Raw genomic sequence first — 16,471 nt, forward strand, 5'->3', positions numbered from 1 at the left:
GCCAAGCACACTTAACATCAGAGTATTTTGAAGATTAGCTTCCGCAAAATAAGTTGCAACTTATTTGTATGGGTATCCTATCAATCCTTTTAAGTCCCGTGCCAGGATATCACATGACGCGCGACTTGAATCTTAGGAAAGTCACGTGGGGACGGATTGAAGGTGAGGATAGATCCAAAGTATTTTATTGTCAATAAATAGAGGGTTGCGGGGGGTGCAACGGAAAGAGCTCACGAGTTGCCTAGCCCCAAAACTCGAGCACAAAAATTTTAGAAGAAAAATAGGGCGTACGAAGAGGCTTTGATGAACCGAAGGAGAAGCCCAGGTCAGTCCGGTCGCTCTAACCTAAGCGATTCGATCGAAGGTTGTTCGTGGGAGAGTAGCCGGAGGATGTCTTCCACCAAGGTTGATGTGACAAAGTTCGATGGTACTTGCAACTTTCCCCTATGGCATGCGAGGATCAAGGATTTGCTAGGCAATAGGGACTCCTGAGGAAACTCAATGTTGGTGTTGTGAAGACTAACAAGATGGATCCTAAAGATTGGGTTGAGATGCAAATCTAAGTTGCTAGTACCACACGGCTCAACTTAACTAATCAGGTCATGTACCATGAGATGGACGTGGAGTCAACGAGCGAGATCTGTAAGACATTGGAGGCAAATTTTCTAAACAAGACTTCATCCAATAAGTTGTATTTGATGCAGGAATTTGATGTCCTAAAGATGCAAGAAGAGTGTACCTTACTGAACACATTAATCCCATGAACCGTGTGGTCTCATCAGACTTAGCACGTATTGAGGTCGAGGTGGGACGAGGATAGGGTTTTCTCATGCTTACTTCATTGCGTACGTCCTACAAAGGATTGGTTGTTACTCTGACGTACGGCAATACAAGCATCTCTTCTAGCAAGAGAAGAGAATTTGTGAAGAAGGTGCTTCTGTTGGTGCTAGTGGTGGTCAGGAGCTCATGGTTAGGAGTAATCATGGTAAGAAACGTCGCAAGAAGAAGAAGGGAAAGACACAATGTTTTTACTATAAGAAGTTGGGTTATATCAGAAATATTTTTCCAATGTACAACAAAGCTGCAAATATTGATGTTAGTTCTGCAGCTGATTTCGATAGTGAAGTTTTGTCTTTAGTAAGTGAATTTTTCGATGATGTATGGGTGTTGAATCCAAGAAGCTCTTATCATGTGATATCTAACAAGGAGTGACTACCTACAAGCCTAGTAATTTTGGAGTTGTCTATCAAGTGGTTTGCTACCTACAAATTTTGTAATTTTGGAGATGGTGCACATCAAGGCATTATGGGCATGGGGCATATCAAGATCAAGACCCAGGATGGTGATAAGCTGGTGAACAAGATGTTAGATACGTGGCAAGGGCTCGGAGAAACCTTATGTCCTTATCTCACTTGGAGAACTCCATGGCAACGACTATGTCTATCATGTTGACAACGGCGAGTCAAGAAGGACAATAAGTGTATGCTGAAGGGCTGGAGGACTAGAAATAACCTCTACAAAGTGCATGTGAGCATCATTCTAGGTGGAGCTGAAGAGGAGGAAGCGGCAGACACTACGGGGAAGACGCCGTGGGCCGACGGCCCCGCACCGTCGGCACAGGTAAGCTCACCGTCGGCACCGTCTCTGCCGACGGTCACCGTCGGCGTACCGGCGTCGGCACAGATGGCGTCGGGGTTCGCGCGGGCACCGTCGGCGTACCACGACACCGTCGGCACAGGCGTACGCCGACGGCTGGACGGTGGCCGTCGGCCTGCCCATCGTCGGCACACTCATCTCGCCGTCACGCCGCTGCCGTCAACGTGCCCCCTTGTGCCGACGGTTTCACCGTCGGCACAGTTTCAGTTTTTCCCCCGAACCGGCGGGAAATCGTGCTGATTTGAACTGGAAAAAAACGCGCGCTGGGCCGGACTGTGCCGACGGTGTCACCGTCGGCACAGACCTGCCATTTGGCACAGCTACGGGCGTGTGCCGACGGTGACACCGTCGGCACAGCCAGGTCCGATTTTTCTGATTTTTGCCAATTTGGCCTCGTTTGCTCAGAAAATCGCAGAAAATGCACATATTATAGGATTGAATATGCAGTAACATATATATCACCATATAGCACACAGATATCACCGTATAGCACCAAATCTCACAAATATAGCATCAAATCTCACAAATAGCACAAATATAGCATACAAGACCATGGTACATACACCGGATCCACTACAAAGATGGAGCGTGTCATCATGTGCTAGTACAATGTAGAAACTATGGTGGTGCACCACCCGAGTGACGATCTAGCTACAGACGATCTAGCTCCGAGTGGGTGAAGTGAGGCCGCTGTATCTCGACGGTGCTCGGGGAGGTAGAACCACGACGAGAGCCACCGGAACCGAGAAAAATGCCGAGGTTCGGCGAAGCACCAGGAGAATGGCGACCGGGGTGCATCGGCGTACCACAAGGAGTGTCGTTCCCGGATTCTCCCAATCCCTACATGTTGGAGGGAGTTAGCAACTTAGCCATGTCACACCAAGTTAGCAACTTAGCCAAGTTAGCAACTTACCGGGTCAGCCGACGCCGACGCTTGTACATGATATAGAACTCCTCCTTGGACGGGAACACCGCGTCGGCCCCGGATGAGGTGGCTACGGGAGTGGTTCCTCTCGCACTCCGGTCATCATGAACCGAGTGAAACTCTGCAAGAAACGGGAGAGATAGCTCAGATTCAAACATGGGGACTTATGATGTTTTGCAACCATAGAGATTGAAACTTACCGCCATCTGGTTGCTCGTCCACTGGACATAGGCATCTTTCACAAGGTCATGCTCCTTAACCTTCTCGAGATACTCCTCGTAAGCTACTGCATAGGCCTCCTCGAGCTGAGTCTACAATTTCAGAAATAATGCGTCTCATCAACATAGCCATTCAGGAACAAGAGTCAAAACAGAGGATGAAAGTGTGGATGACTTACATCAACCTCTACCCGAGAACGGCATGTAGTCCGCGAGGAGGTAGCGTAGGCTGCCGGAGGGGAGGGTAGCCTTGATCTGCGTGAAGTTCCTGCGAGGCTTGAAACCCCCGACAAGGCGAGCGGGACGTCCATGCGGCTGGCCGGACCCCGCCAGCATCATCGCCACCTCGTCGACCGGCTCGGTCATAGGGTCCTCCACCTCTGGATGGAGCTTGGCGTACTCCTCGCAGTATCTTTCCTTGTTCTCTTTGGCCTTGCCGTAGTACATCTCAGGCGCGGGCCGAGGCTCGTTCGGACCGGGCGTCACCAGCTTCATGTGCGTCCACGCTTCCATCTCACCAAGTTCCCTCCCGAGCTTCTTCCCCTGCATCACAAAACAAATGTTATGCATATCATCGAAAATCAAAAAAATGCAGCTTGTTCCATTTTTATATGTACCAGACGCTCCCGATAGCGATCGGTGCTGCTGCTCCCCGCAGTGTGTGTTCCCTGAGAACCACGGTTGGCCTTGTTCCGGTCGCTCACGGCCTTGAAATCGGGGTTTTCGCCGACCCAATTCTTGACCAACTCCATGAAGGCGGCCCTCTTATTATTATCAGCCCAATGTGGTACAACCTGCAAAATCAAAACTCATTTGAAGAACAAACAATATAGTTGCAAGTTAGCCGCGGTACATAGAATCGCATTGACAATTACTTACCGACATGAACTCATCTATCGTCATAGCCGGGGCGAGTCCCTGCACAATCTCAGGCTTTGTGTAGGTCATGCATCGAATAGTGGAACCAAACTTTCATGATGAAGTTTCTCTTTGATGCTCGGTCGTATGTCAATGTACCGTGATGCCACGAGTGGTGCAAATCATCCACAAGTGGTTGCATTAAGACACTCAATTTCTTCCCTGGATATTCAGGCCCTGGAAGGATCATCGACAAGAATATGTTCTTCCTTTGCATTACGACTCCGGGAGGGAGATTGAGCGGAATAACAAACACGGGCCAGCAGCTGTACGCGGCAGTCGACATACCATATGGGTTGAATCCATCGGTTGCTATCGCAATTCTAACATTCCGAGCCTCACTTGCCTCATTTGGGTGCTTTTGATCGAAGCGCTTCCATGATTGACCATCAGATGGATGTACCATGGGTACCCGTTTCTTCTCGTCTTGCAATCTTATCCCGGTCTTATGCCATGTCATCTGCTTGGCAGTCTCCTCGAACATGTAAAGCCGCTGGATTCTTTTGATGAATGGGAGATAACGAAGAATCTTTATGGCTACCTTTGTCTGCCTCTTCTGACCATTGCCTACATCTACCTCATGATACCTAGAGTGACCACACTTGGCACAGTACTTGTCATCCGCATAGTCTTTCCAAAACAAAAGGCAAAGTTTTGGACAGACATCATATGTTACATAATCCATTTTCAATGCTTTCAAGATTTTCTTCGTTTCGTACATGGTCTTGGGCAAGCAATGACCTTCGAGCAACATGTTACCTACTGTGCTCGTAGTCTTTTCAAAGGATGCTCGAGTACTCTCAAACATGCACTTGTCGGCTAGCAAGCTGCGTGATGCCATCAAGTTGAGACATTTTTGCACCCGGGTATAGAGGCCTCCTAGCTGAGGCCATCATATCAATGAAGGCCCTCGCGGTTGGCTCAGGTTCCTCCTCCGGAAGTTCCTCCGGTTGTGGCGGTCCCTCCGGTTCGGGCGGTTCCTCCGGTTCATTTGTTCGTCCCATGGTAACTACGGCATGTCGGCATCCCGAAGATCATCTAGCAAGTTTAAGATGCCATCGTTCTCATTGCCATCGATCCGCTGCCGCATCACCTCACCTCTATCACGTTCGTGCCGAGAAAAGTCGACCGGCGGGTCGTAGTCACGCATATACCCATTCCACCAAAGGTGTTTAGTCATCTCTAGAATATCCTTAGGATGACGCCTCCTGCAGACATTGCAAGGGCAACGAGGACGAACAATCCCCTTCGAACCACGAGCTAACTCATTCACTAACAAATCGGTCTTCCATTTCCATTCATCTGACACATCAGTCGAACAAACACGCCCACTTTACAACCACTCATTATCAGCCATCCTGCTTTATTGCGTGACAAACAACAAATAGTAGCATGAAATTGAATGCATCATATTTTTATTTTTCTACCGGCGAAAACGCGTGCATCAACCTACATCTCTACTAGGTGGGCTCCTAGCAGCCCCCGGACCCGTAGTTGGGTACGTTCTCCACGTTCTGCTCGGGTGCGAGACAGAATTTCGGCAGCACCTCCCCGCTGCTCTCCCGATACACGTCTCGGCAAAAAGCCGAGAGGATGTGCATCCGGAGAACAACAGGGAGGCGCGGCGACGAAATCTGTCTCGCACCCGAGCAGAACATGGAAAACGTACCCAACTACGGGTCCGGCGACTGTCTCAGTAAATGCCACAAGCGTTACGGTTCAAAATATGCTGACCACTAATGCATATTTATCCGCGTAACGCTTGCGGACGGGAATTGACACCTAGGTTACGCGACTTGACGGATAAATTAAATCTAATGACATAAAAAATGCGAAGGGGGAGTCGGCAATTCAGCTCACCCTCGGCTGTAGAGGAAGTAGTCGAACAACCGGCGATGTCGACGGCCGTAGAGATGCGCCGCAAGATCCGGGGTCGTCACGCGGGGTGCTCACTACGGTACCTAGTTAAAATAATAAAAATTTGTCAATGCAAATTTCAATTTCCATTTCTATTCCTTCATTTTCATTTCAATTTACATTACAATTTCAATTTCAATTTCCAAATTCTTTACTTCATTTCAATTTCAATTTCAATTTGCAAATTCTATTTCAATTTGAAAATTTACAATTAGAATTCTATTTTCAATTTCAATTTCAATTTCAATTTCAATTCAATTTCAATTTCAATTTGCAAATTGTTTACTTCATTTCAATTTTAATTTGCAAATTTACATTACATTACAATTACAATTACCTACCTAATTGCAAAAACTAAAAAGCGGAAAAAAAGAAACTTACCGGGGGCAAAGCGGTGGCTGCGGGGACGCGCGGTGGATGGCTGCGGGACGGCGCTGGGGCAGGCGGCGGCGGCCGGGAGGACGGCGGCGGCTGGGCAGGGGCGGCGGGTCGGAGGACGGCGGCGGCGCTGGGCGTGGCGGGGGCCGGGTGAGAGGGCGTGGCGCGGCGGCAGTGGCGGCGGCAGGCGGGCGGCGGCGCGGGCGTGGCGTGGCGGCGCCGGAGGACGGCGGCGGCGCTGGGCAGGGCGTGCGCGGGCCGGGTGAGGGCGCAGGCGCGGCGGCAGTGGCGGCGGCAGGGCGGCGGCGGCGCTGGGCAGGGCGTGGCGGCGGAGGACGGCGGCGGCGCGGGGCAGGGCGGCGGGTCGGGAGGACGGCGGCGGCGCGGGCAGTGGCGTGGGCGCGGGCCGGGGAGGGCGTGGTGCGGCGGCAGGCGGCGGCAGGGCGGCGGCGGCGGGGCAGGGCGGGTGGCGGGCGCGGCGGCAGTGGCGGCGGGAGGACGGCGGCGGCGCGGGGCAGGCGGCGGCGGCGCGCGCGGGGGAGGCGTGGGCGCGGGGGAAGGGCGTGTTTGGGGATGAGGCGGGCGGCCGCGTCGACCCCACTTAAGTGGGGTTCTGTGCCGACGGCCAGCTTGTGCCGACGGTCACCGTCGGCACACCTTTTTTTTTTTTTTTTTTTTTTTAGACTCTTTTTCTATTTGTATTATAGATGTGTGTATGCATCCATATATGTATATACATGTTTTTTTTATCAAAACTTCAAGCCAAGAATACCAAGGTTTAGGATTTACGGCTACACCGCACATGTTCTTCTCCTCGGTGCTCATCCATGCTCATTTATCGCCCGCTAAAATATATAGCCTAGTCCTTTCTAACCGTTTGAATTATTAGCTAGTGCATTAATTCAATATAATATAAGAGTCGGGAGGTCTCAAGTTCAACCCCGACTAACACACTTTCTAATGTAAAAATGGTTGCGGACTCCTATCTATGCATGTTTGTTGTCTTCTAGTTAGACCTCCTTTGTCCATCCTCAAAGTGTGTCGACGGTTAGGTCATAGGTACATGTGCATGCCATGTGGACACACACAAATTTTGGGGCCATTCCCTAGGTCCGATGCTCGATTTCTGACGAAACCCTAGTTCTGTTGACCGCGCCGTCTACCCCTTTGACTGCATCCCATCGGGGGTCCCCCGGTGGGCGTATGCCTACGTTTGAGCTTGGTTAGGTCATAGGTACATGTGGAAACAAGTACCATCCCCTATGATCCCAAGGTTCTCTCCGGTTCACCTCAGGGAGTTCCCCCTATACATGCGTAACCCGCCTAAGTGTAGGAACCCCATCTCCGAGAAGCCGGGCACACCCGGAGGGGGTAGCATTGGATATAGAACCATCTCAAATCACTTTTGTGCATGCCATGTGGACACACACAACTTTTGGGGCCATTCCCTAGGTCCGATGCTCGATTTACGACGAAACCCTAGTTACGTTGACCGCGTCGTCTACCCCTTTGATCGCATCCCATCGGGGTCCCCGGTGGGCGTATGCCTACGTTTGAGCTTGGTTAGGTCATAGGTACATGTGGAAACAAGTACCATCCCCTATGATCCCAAGGTTCTCTGCGGTTCACCTCCGAGGAGTTCCCCCTATACATGCGAGAATCCGCCTAAGTGTAGGAACCCCATCTCCGAGAAGCCGGGCACACCCGGAGGGGGTAGCATTGGATATAGAACCATCTCAAATCACTTTTGTGCATGCCATGTGGACACACACAACTTTTGGGGCCATTCCCTAGGTCCGATGCTCGATTTCTGACGAAACCCTAGTTCTGTTGACCGCGTCGTCTACCCCTTTGATCGCATCCCATCGGGGTCCCCGGTGGGCGTATGCCTACGTTTGAGCTTGGTTAGGTCATAGGTACATGTGGAAACAAGTACCATCCCCTATGATCCCAAGGTTCTCTCCGGTTCACCTCCGAGGGAGTTCCCCCCTATACATGCAGAATCTGCCTAAGTGTAGGAACCCCATCTCCGAGAAGCCGGGCACACCCGGAGGGGGTAGCATTGGATATAGAACCATCTCAAATCACTTTTTTGCATGCCATGTGGACACACACAACTTTTGGGGCCATTCCCTAGGTCCGATGCTCGATTTACGACGAAACCCTAGTTACGTTGACCGCGTCGTCTACCCCTTTGATCGCATCCCATCGGGGTCCCCCGGTGGGCGTATGCCTACGTTTGAGCTTGGTTAGGTCATAGGTACATGTGTAAACAAGTACCATCCCCTATGATCCCAAGGTTCTCTCCGGTTCACCTCAGGGAGTTCCCCCTATACATGCGAGACCGCCTAAGTGTAGGAACCCCATCTCCGAGAAGCCGGGCACACCCGGAGGGGGTAGCATTGGATATAGAACCATCTCAAATCACTTTTGTGCATGCCATGTGGACACACACAACTTTTGGGGCCATTCCCTAGGTCCGATGCTCGATTTCTGACGAAACCCTAGTTATGTTGACCGCGCCGTCTACCCCTTAGATCGCATCCCATCGGGGTCCCCGGTGGGCGTATGCCTACGTTTGAGCTTGGTTAGGTCATAGGTACATGTGGAAACAAGTACCATCCCCTATGATCCCAAGGTTCTCTCCGGTTCACCTCCGAGGAGTTCCCCCTATACATGCAGAATGCGCCTAAGTGTAGGAACCCCATCTCCGAGAAGCGGGCACACCGGAGGGTAGCATTGGATATAGAACCATCTCAAATCACTTTTTTACATGCCATGTGGACACACACAAATTTTGGGGCCATTCCCTAGGTGCGATGCTCGATTTCTGACGAAACCCTAGTTCTGTTGACCGCGCCGTCTACCCCTTTGACTGCGTCCCATCGGGGTTCCCCCGGTGGGCGTATGCCTGCGTTTGAGCTTGGTTAGGTCATAGGTACATGTGGAAACAAGTACCATACCCTATGATCCCAAGGTTCTCTCCGGTTCACCTCCGAGGGAGTTCCCCCTATACACGCAGAATCCGCCTAAGTGTAGGAACCCCATGTCCGAGAAGCCGGGCACAACCGGAGGGGGTAGCATTGGATATAGAACCATCTCAAATCACTTTTGTGCATGCCATGTGGACACACACAACTTTTGGGGCCATTCCCTAGGTCCGATGCTCGATTTACGACGAAACCCTAGTTACGTTGACCGCGCCGTCTACCCCTTTGATTGCGTCCCATCGGGGTTCCCCGGTGGGCGTATGCCTGCGTTTGAGCTTGGTTAGGTCATAGGTACATGTGGAAACAAGTACCATACCCTATGATCCCAAGGTTCTCTCCGGTTCACCTCAGGGAGTTCCCCCTATACACGCAGACCGCCTAAGTGTAGGAACCCCATGTCCGAGAAGCCGGGCACAACCGGAGGGGGTAGCATTGGATATAGAACCATCTCAAATCACTTTTGTGCATGCCATGTGGACACACACAACTTTTGGGGCCATTCCCTAGGTCCGATGCTCGATTTACGACGAAACCCTAGTTACGTTGACCGCGCCGTCTACCCCTTTGATTGCGTCCCATCGAGTTCCCCGGTGGGCGTATGCCTGCGTTTGAGCTTGGTTAGGTCATAGGTACATGTGGAAACAAGTACCATACCCTATGATCCCAAGGTTCTCTCCGGTTCACCTCAGGGAGTTCCCCCTATACACGCAGAATCCGCCTAAGTGTAGGAACCCCATGTCCGAGAAGCCGGGCACACCCGGAGGGGGTAGCATTGGATATAGAACCATCTCAAATCACTTTTGTGCATGCCATGTGGACACACACAACTTTTGGGGCCATTCCCTAGGTGCGATGCTCGATTTACGACGAAACCCTAGTTACGTTGACCGCGCCGTCTACCCCTTTGGCTGCGTCCCATCGGGGTTCCCCGGTGGGCGTATGCCTGCGTTTGAGCTTGGTTAGGTCATAGGTACATCTGGAAACAAGTACCATACCCTATTATACCAAGGTTCTCTCCGTTTCACCTCGGAGGGAGTTGCGACATATACACGCAGAATCGGCCTAAGTGTATGAACCCCATGTCCGAGAAGCCGGGCACACCCGGAGGGTAGCATTGGATATAGAACCATCTCAAATCACTTTTGTGCATGCCATGTGGACACACACAACTTTTGGGGCCATTCCCTAGGTCCGATGCTCGATTTACGACGAAACCCTAGTTACGTTGACCGCGCCGTCTACCCCTTTGATCGCGTCCCATCGGGGTTCCCCGGTGGGCGTATGCCTGCGTTTGAGCTTGGTTAGGTCATAGGTACATGTGGAAACAAGTACCATACCCTATGATCCCAAGGTTCTCTCCGGTTCACCTCCGAGGGAGTTCCCCCTATACACGCAGAATCCGCCTAAGTGTAGGAACCCCATGTCCGAGAAGCCGGGCACACCGGAGGGTAGCATTGGATATAGAACCATCTCAAATCACTTTTGTGCATGCCATGTGGACACACACAACTTTTGGGGCCATTCCCTAGGTGCGATGCTCGATTTACGACGAAACCCTAGTTACGTTGACCGCGCCGTAGTCTACCCCTTTGTTCGCGTCCCATCGGGGTTCCCCGGTGGGCGTATGCCTGCGTTTGAGCTTGGTTAGGTCATAGGTACATGTGGAAACAAGTACCATACCCTATGATCCCAAGGTTCTCTCCGGTTCACCTCAGGGAGTTCCCCCTATACACGCAGAACCCGCCTAAGTGTAGGAACCCCATGTCCGAGAAGCCGGGCACACCCGGAGGGGTAGCATTGGATATAGAACCATCTCAAATCACTTTTGTGCATGCCATGTGGACACACACAACTTTTGGGGCCATTCCCTAGGTGCGATGCTCGATTTACGACGAAACCCTAGTTACGTTGACCGCGCCGTCTACCCCTTTGACTGCGTCCCATCGGGGGTCCCCGGTGGGCGTATGCCTGCGTTTGAGCTTGGTTAGGTCATAGGTACATGTGGAAACAAGTACCATACCCTATGATCCCAAGGTTCTCTCCGGTTCACCTCAGGGAGTTCCCCCTATACACGCAGAATCCGCCTAAGTGTAGGAACCCCATGTCCGAGAAGCGGGCACACCGGAGGGGGTAGCATTGGATATAGAACCATCTCAAAACACTATGGTGCAGGCCATGTGAACACACACATCTTTTGGGGCGATTCCCTAGGTGCGATGCTCGATTTACGACGAAACCCTAGTTACGTTGACCGCGCCGTCTAGCCCTTTGTTGCGTCCCATCGGGGTTCCCCGGTGGGCGTATGCCTGCGTTTGAGCTTGGTTAGGTCATAGGTACATGTGGAAACAAGTACCATACCCTATGATCCCAAGGTTCTCTCCGGTTCACCTCAGGGAGTTCCCCCTATACACGCGAGAATCTGCCTAAGTGTAGGAACCCCATGTCCGAGAAGCCGGGCACACCGGAGGGGGTAGCATTGGATATAGAACCATCTCAAATCACTTTTGTGCATGCCATGTGGACACACACAACTTTTGGGGCCATTCCCTAGGTGCGATGCTCGATTTCGACGAAACCCTAGTTACGTTGACCGCGCCGTCTACCCCTTTGATCGTCCCATCGGGGTTCCCCGGTGGGCGTATGCCTGCGTTTGAGCTTGGTTAGGTCATAGGTACATGTGGAAACAAGTACCATCCCCTATGATCCCAAGGTTCTCTCCGGTTCACCTCCGAGGGAGTTCCCCTATACACGCAGACCGCCTAAGTGTAGGAACCCCATGTCCGAGAAGCGGGCACACCCGGAGGGGTAGCATTGGATATAGAACCATCTCAAATCACTTTTGTGCATGCCATGTGGACACACACAACTTTTGGGGCCATTCCCTAGGTCCGATGCTCGATTTCTCGACGAAACCCTAGTTACGTTGACCGCGCCGTCTACCCCTTTGATCGCGTCCCATCGGGGTTCCCCGGTGGGCGTATGCCTGCGTTTGAGCTTGGTTAGGTCATAGGTACATGTGGAAACAAGTACCATACCCTATGATCCCAAGGTTCTCTCCGGTTCACCGCCGAGGGCGGTCCCCACTAGACACGAAAAAACAGCCTAAGTGTAGGAACCCCATGTCCGAGAAGCCGGGCACACCCGGAGGGGGTAGCATTGGATATAGAACCATCTCAAATCACTTTTGTGCATGCCATGTGGACACACACAACTTTTGGGGCCATTCCCTAGGTGCGATGCTCGATTTACGACGAAACCCTAGTTACGTTGACCGCGCCGTCTACCCCTTTGATCGCGTCCCATCGGGGTTCCCCGGTGGGCGTATGCCTGCGTTTGAGCTTGGTTAGGTCATAGGTACATGTGGAAACAAGTACCATCCCCTATGATCCCAAGGTTCTCTCCGGTTCACCTCCGAGGGAGTTCCCCCCTATACACGCAGAATCTGCCTAAGTGTAGGAACCCCATGTCCGAGAAGCCGGGCACACCCGGAGGGGGTAGCATTGGATATAGAACCATCTCAAATCACTTTTGTGCATGCCATGTGGACACACACAACTTTTGGGGCCATTCCCTACGTGCGATGCTCGATTTCTGACGAAACCCTAGTTCTGTTGACCGCGCCGTCTACCCCTTTGATCGCGTCCCATCGGGGTTCCCCGGTGGGCGTATGCCTGCGTTTGAGCTTGGTTAGGTCATAGGTACATGTGGAAACAAGTACCATCCCCTATGATCCCAAGGTTCTCTCCGGTTCACCTCCGAGGGAGTTCCCCCTATACACGCAGAATCTGCCTAAGTGTAGGAACCCCATGTCCGAGAAGCCGGGCACACCGGAGGGGGTAGCATTGGATATAGAACCATCTCAAATCACTTTTGTGCATGCCATGTGGACACACACAACTTTTGGGGCCATTCCCTAGGTCCGATGCTCGATTTCTGACGAAACCCTAGTTCTGTTGACCGCGCCGTCTACCCCTTTGACTGCGTCCCATCGGGGTTCCCCCGGTGGCCGTATGCCTGCGTTTGAGCTTGGTTAGGTCATAGGTACATGTGGAAACAAGTACCATCCCCTATGATCCCAAGGTTCTCTCCGGTTCACCTCCGAGGGAGTTCCCCCCTATACACGCAGAATCTGCCTAAGTGTAGGAACCCCATGTCCGAGAAGCCGGGCACACCCGGAGGGGGTAGCATTGGATATAGAACCATCTCAAATCACTTTTGTGCATGCCATGTGGACACACACAACTTTTGGGGCCATTCCCTAGGTGCGATGCTCGATTTCTGACGAAACCCTAGTTACGTTGACCGCGCCGTCTACCCCTTTGACTGCGTCCCATCGGGGTTCCCCCGGTGGGCGTATGCCTGCGTTTGAGCTTGGTTAGGTCATAGGTACATGTGGAAACAAGTACCATCCCCTATGATCCCAAGGTTCTCTCCGGTTCACCTCCGAGGGAGTTCCCCCCTATACACGCAGAATCTGCCTAAGTGTAGGAACCCCATGTCCGAGAAGCCGGGCACACCCGGAGGGGGTAGCATTGGATATAGAACCATCTCAAATCACTTTTGTGCATGCCATGTGGACACACACAACTTTTGGGGCCATTCCCTAGGTCCGATGCTCGATTTCTGACGAAACCCTAGTTCTGTTGACCGCGCCGTCTACCCCTTTGACTGCGTCCCATCGGGGTTCCCCCGGTGGGCGTATGCCTGCGTTTGAGCTTGGTTAGGTCATAGGTACATGTGGAAACAAGTACCATCCCCTATGATCCCAAGGTTCTCTCCGGTTCACCTCCGAGGGAGTTCCCCCTATACATGCGTAATCTCTCCTGCCCTTTTTTTCCCGCCCACCCTTTTCCCGCTGCTTCTCTCCCGCCCTTTTTTCCCACCCACCCTTTCCCGCTCCTTCTCTCCCGCCCTTTTTTCCCGCCCACCCTTTCCCGCTGCTTCTCTCCCGCCCTTTTTTCCCGCCCACCCTTTCCCGCCCATTCTCTCCCGCCATGTTTTCCCGCCATTTCAGCCCCTCGTCGGCCTATATATAGCCATGGCTTCTCCACTAACAGCACCAGCAACATTTCTCCCTTCATCACTTCTCTCATCCAATAGAACCACAAAATCCTCTGAGCTGAGCTGCCGCTGAGATGGCTCCTCGTCGCCGTAGCAACACGGGCTTCATCGGCGTTCGCCTGCGGCCTGCGGGACATTTCGCGGCTGAAATCACCGCCGGTGGTACGCGTGTGTGGCTCGGCACCTTCTACACGAAGGAGGCTGCTGCCCGCGCATACGACGTTGCGGCTTGGAGGTTTGGCCGGCCGCGCCACGAAATGAACTTCCCGGAGGTCAGGTCTCTGACGGAAGCTCAGAGTCTCTCTACTGAGCCACTACTTCGCTCACAGGGTGAAGCGCGGCGGTACCAGGGCTGGCCAGCGGCGGATTGATACCACCGAGGCGGACGAGCAGTTCATGGCACAGTGGCGCAGAGACCATCCCGGAGACGTCGAGGCAACGCGCGCATTCTGGAAGGAGAAGCAGACGTACAGGAGAGAGAGGAGGGCGGGAAAGCGGCAGAGGAAGGCCGAGGTTGAAGCAGAGTACGCCAAAGGAGAGGCGTCGACATGGGGGGAGAATGATGAACGGTGGTTGTGGAACCTCACAACCACCGCTTCAGAGGACACCCCCAGCGAGGATGAAGATTTCGACTTCTCTGATTAATATGTGTGTGTCGAGTCCGTGTGTCTAGCGGGTCATGTGTCGACCCAGTGTTCTTTAAATGCTTTGGTTTGTGTGTGGGTCTAGTTCTTTAAGTGTTTTGGTTCATGTGTGTGGGTGTAGTTTCTTTAAGTGTTTGCTTCCTCTGTGTGGGTGTAGTTCTTTAACTGTTTCAGTTCGTGTGTGGGTCTAGTTCTGTAAGCGCTTTGGTATGTGTGTGAGTCTAGTTATTTAAGTATTTTGTATCGTGTGTGGGTCTTAAGTATTTTGTATCGTGTGTGGGCCATTCACCCCCTCCGAGGTTCGATTTCTGGCGAAGGGGTTCTATACCGCCCTTATACATATATATAGGTTTCCCGCAAAGGGGTTCGCCAAAATAGCAGTGAGAAATAAATAAACAAAAAAAATGATTGGGATTAATAATTATCTCTTTGGTGCCAAAAAAATGGAAAAACAAAAAAATGTGCACAATTTGCTGTGCCGACGGCCTTTTTTGTGCCGTGGGTGACCGTCGGCACAGCAGAAGGCGGGACCCAGTTTTCAGTCCCTGTGCCGACGGCCGCCGTTGCGCCGTGGGCTACCGTCGGCACACTATAGACGGCGCCGTGACAGCCTAACGGCTGGGCCCGCCTGTCTGCTCGTCTGCCGACGGCCGTGGCTGTGCCGACGGTGACCTTCGGGCGCCAAGTTTCTGTGCCGACGGTCCGGGTTGCGCCGACGGTGACCGTCGGTGTAGACAGCTGTGTGCCGACGGTGAACGTACGCCGACGGTCAGCTCCGTCGCCGGTCGACGAGGGCCTCTGTGCCGACGGCCCCGACATTTGGCCGTCGGCACATGGGCTGGCCGTCGGCACATGGAGTTTCTCCCGTAGTGAGAGGGATCAGCCTTAGCAACCGAGTCCAATGAGGATTTAGATGTCGATTCATGCAAGTGAGCAATAAGGAAAACCATGCGTGAAGCTGATGATTTACATATTGGTGATATATTCATCAAGGTGAAGATTGTTGAAGTTGTGTCGAATATATATATAGGCTACGTGTTGAACATGTGTTGAACCTGAACCGTGTGGGTAGATCATGTGTCGTTGGAGTCGAACTCTATAACCAGACCATAATATATGAAGGCATCCGGGTAGCTAATATGGACTAAACGAAAGTTACGTTAGACAAAAGAATAAAATCTTTAGGGACGGTCCGACGCATGTGCCAAGGAGGCTGAACCGATGTGGCGTCGTAGATCTATTATATCTCTACACTGAGATGAGCTTGTCGTCGACAGTACTTTAATAGCATGAGGGGAGGCGCTGTAAAGCATGCCGGCCACTGCTTCGTAGTTTTAACTGAAACCGGTAAACTAGTAGTACCTCGTATGTTAGAGCACATGTAATGTACAGTTCATTTTCAAGCTAAACAGAACTTGATTATCTATTGTAGCATATATGGTTGAGAATTGGAATGTAATATTTTACAACATTTACAGTTTTACAATTTCCAAACATGCAAAATACACGCGAAATGGATTAGAAAAACTAAGACGTGATTTCTGCCAACACTGCATACAGATGATATGATGCATGTCTACCTCATGTGCACGAACCTTACGTATAGAACTATAGATTGACAAACACAAGAAATAAGAGCATCTCCAGCAGGCGCTATATCGCGGCGCGCTAAATCTCCGATTATGCGCGCTGTAAACCGATAGCGCGCGCGGTGCCGATTTTTCCCTTGCCGGTGCGCCATATTGCAGCGCGCGTTGGCGCGGT

General features: G+C 52.1%; 2 protein-coding genes across 2 annotated transcripts in view; both read right to left on the reverse strand.

Moving 5' to 3' along the window:
- LOC127326156 (ALA-interacting subunit 3) overlaps nt 1-16,471 on the reverse strand; it is a 57,193-nt gene that overhangs the window by 7,819 nt on the left and 32,903 nt on the right. The gene's annotated exons all lie outside the window — the stretch shown is intronic.
- LOC139835048 (uncharacterized) lies at nt 596-3,747 on the reverse strand. Its single transcript, XM_071825019.1, has 4 exons — nt 3,679-3,747; nt 3,417-3,593; nt 3,049-3,342; nt 596-640 (listed from the first exon to the last, which is right to left on the reverse strand). Exons 1-4 carry the CDS (start codon nt 3,745-3,747, stop codon nt 596-598), a joined length of 585 nt encoding a protein of 194 aa, XP_071681120.1.

The sequence above is a fragment of the Lolium perenne genome, chromosome 1, assembly GCF_019359855.2.
Source record: "Lolium perenne isolate Kyuss_39 chromosome 1, Kyuss_2.0, whole genome shotgun sequence".
Taxonomy (NCBI): Eukaryota; Viridiplantae; Streptophyta; class Magnoliopsida; order Poales; family Poaceae; genus Lolium; species Lolium perenne.

Bases quoted from the DNA above. Each gene is read 5' to 3' on its own strand.
- LOC139835048 (XM_071825019.1), bottom strand. From the start codon at position 3,747: ATGACCTACACAAAGCCTGAGATTGTGCAGGGACTCGCCCCGGCTATG. The intron at 3,594-3,678 runs GTAAGTAATTGT...TTGATTTTGCAG, and splicing joins CGATAGATGAGTTCATGTCG to GTTGTACCACATTGGGCTGA. The intron at 641-3,048 runs GCTACCCTCCCC...AATGTCTTACAG, and splicing joins GGAACTTCACGCAGATCAAG to ATCTCGCTCGTTGACTCCAC.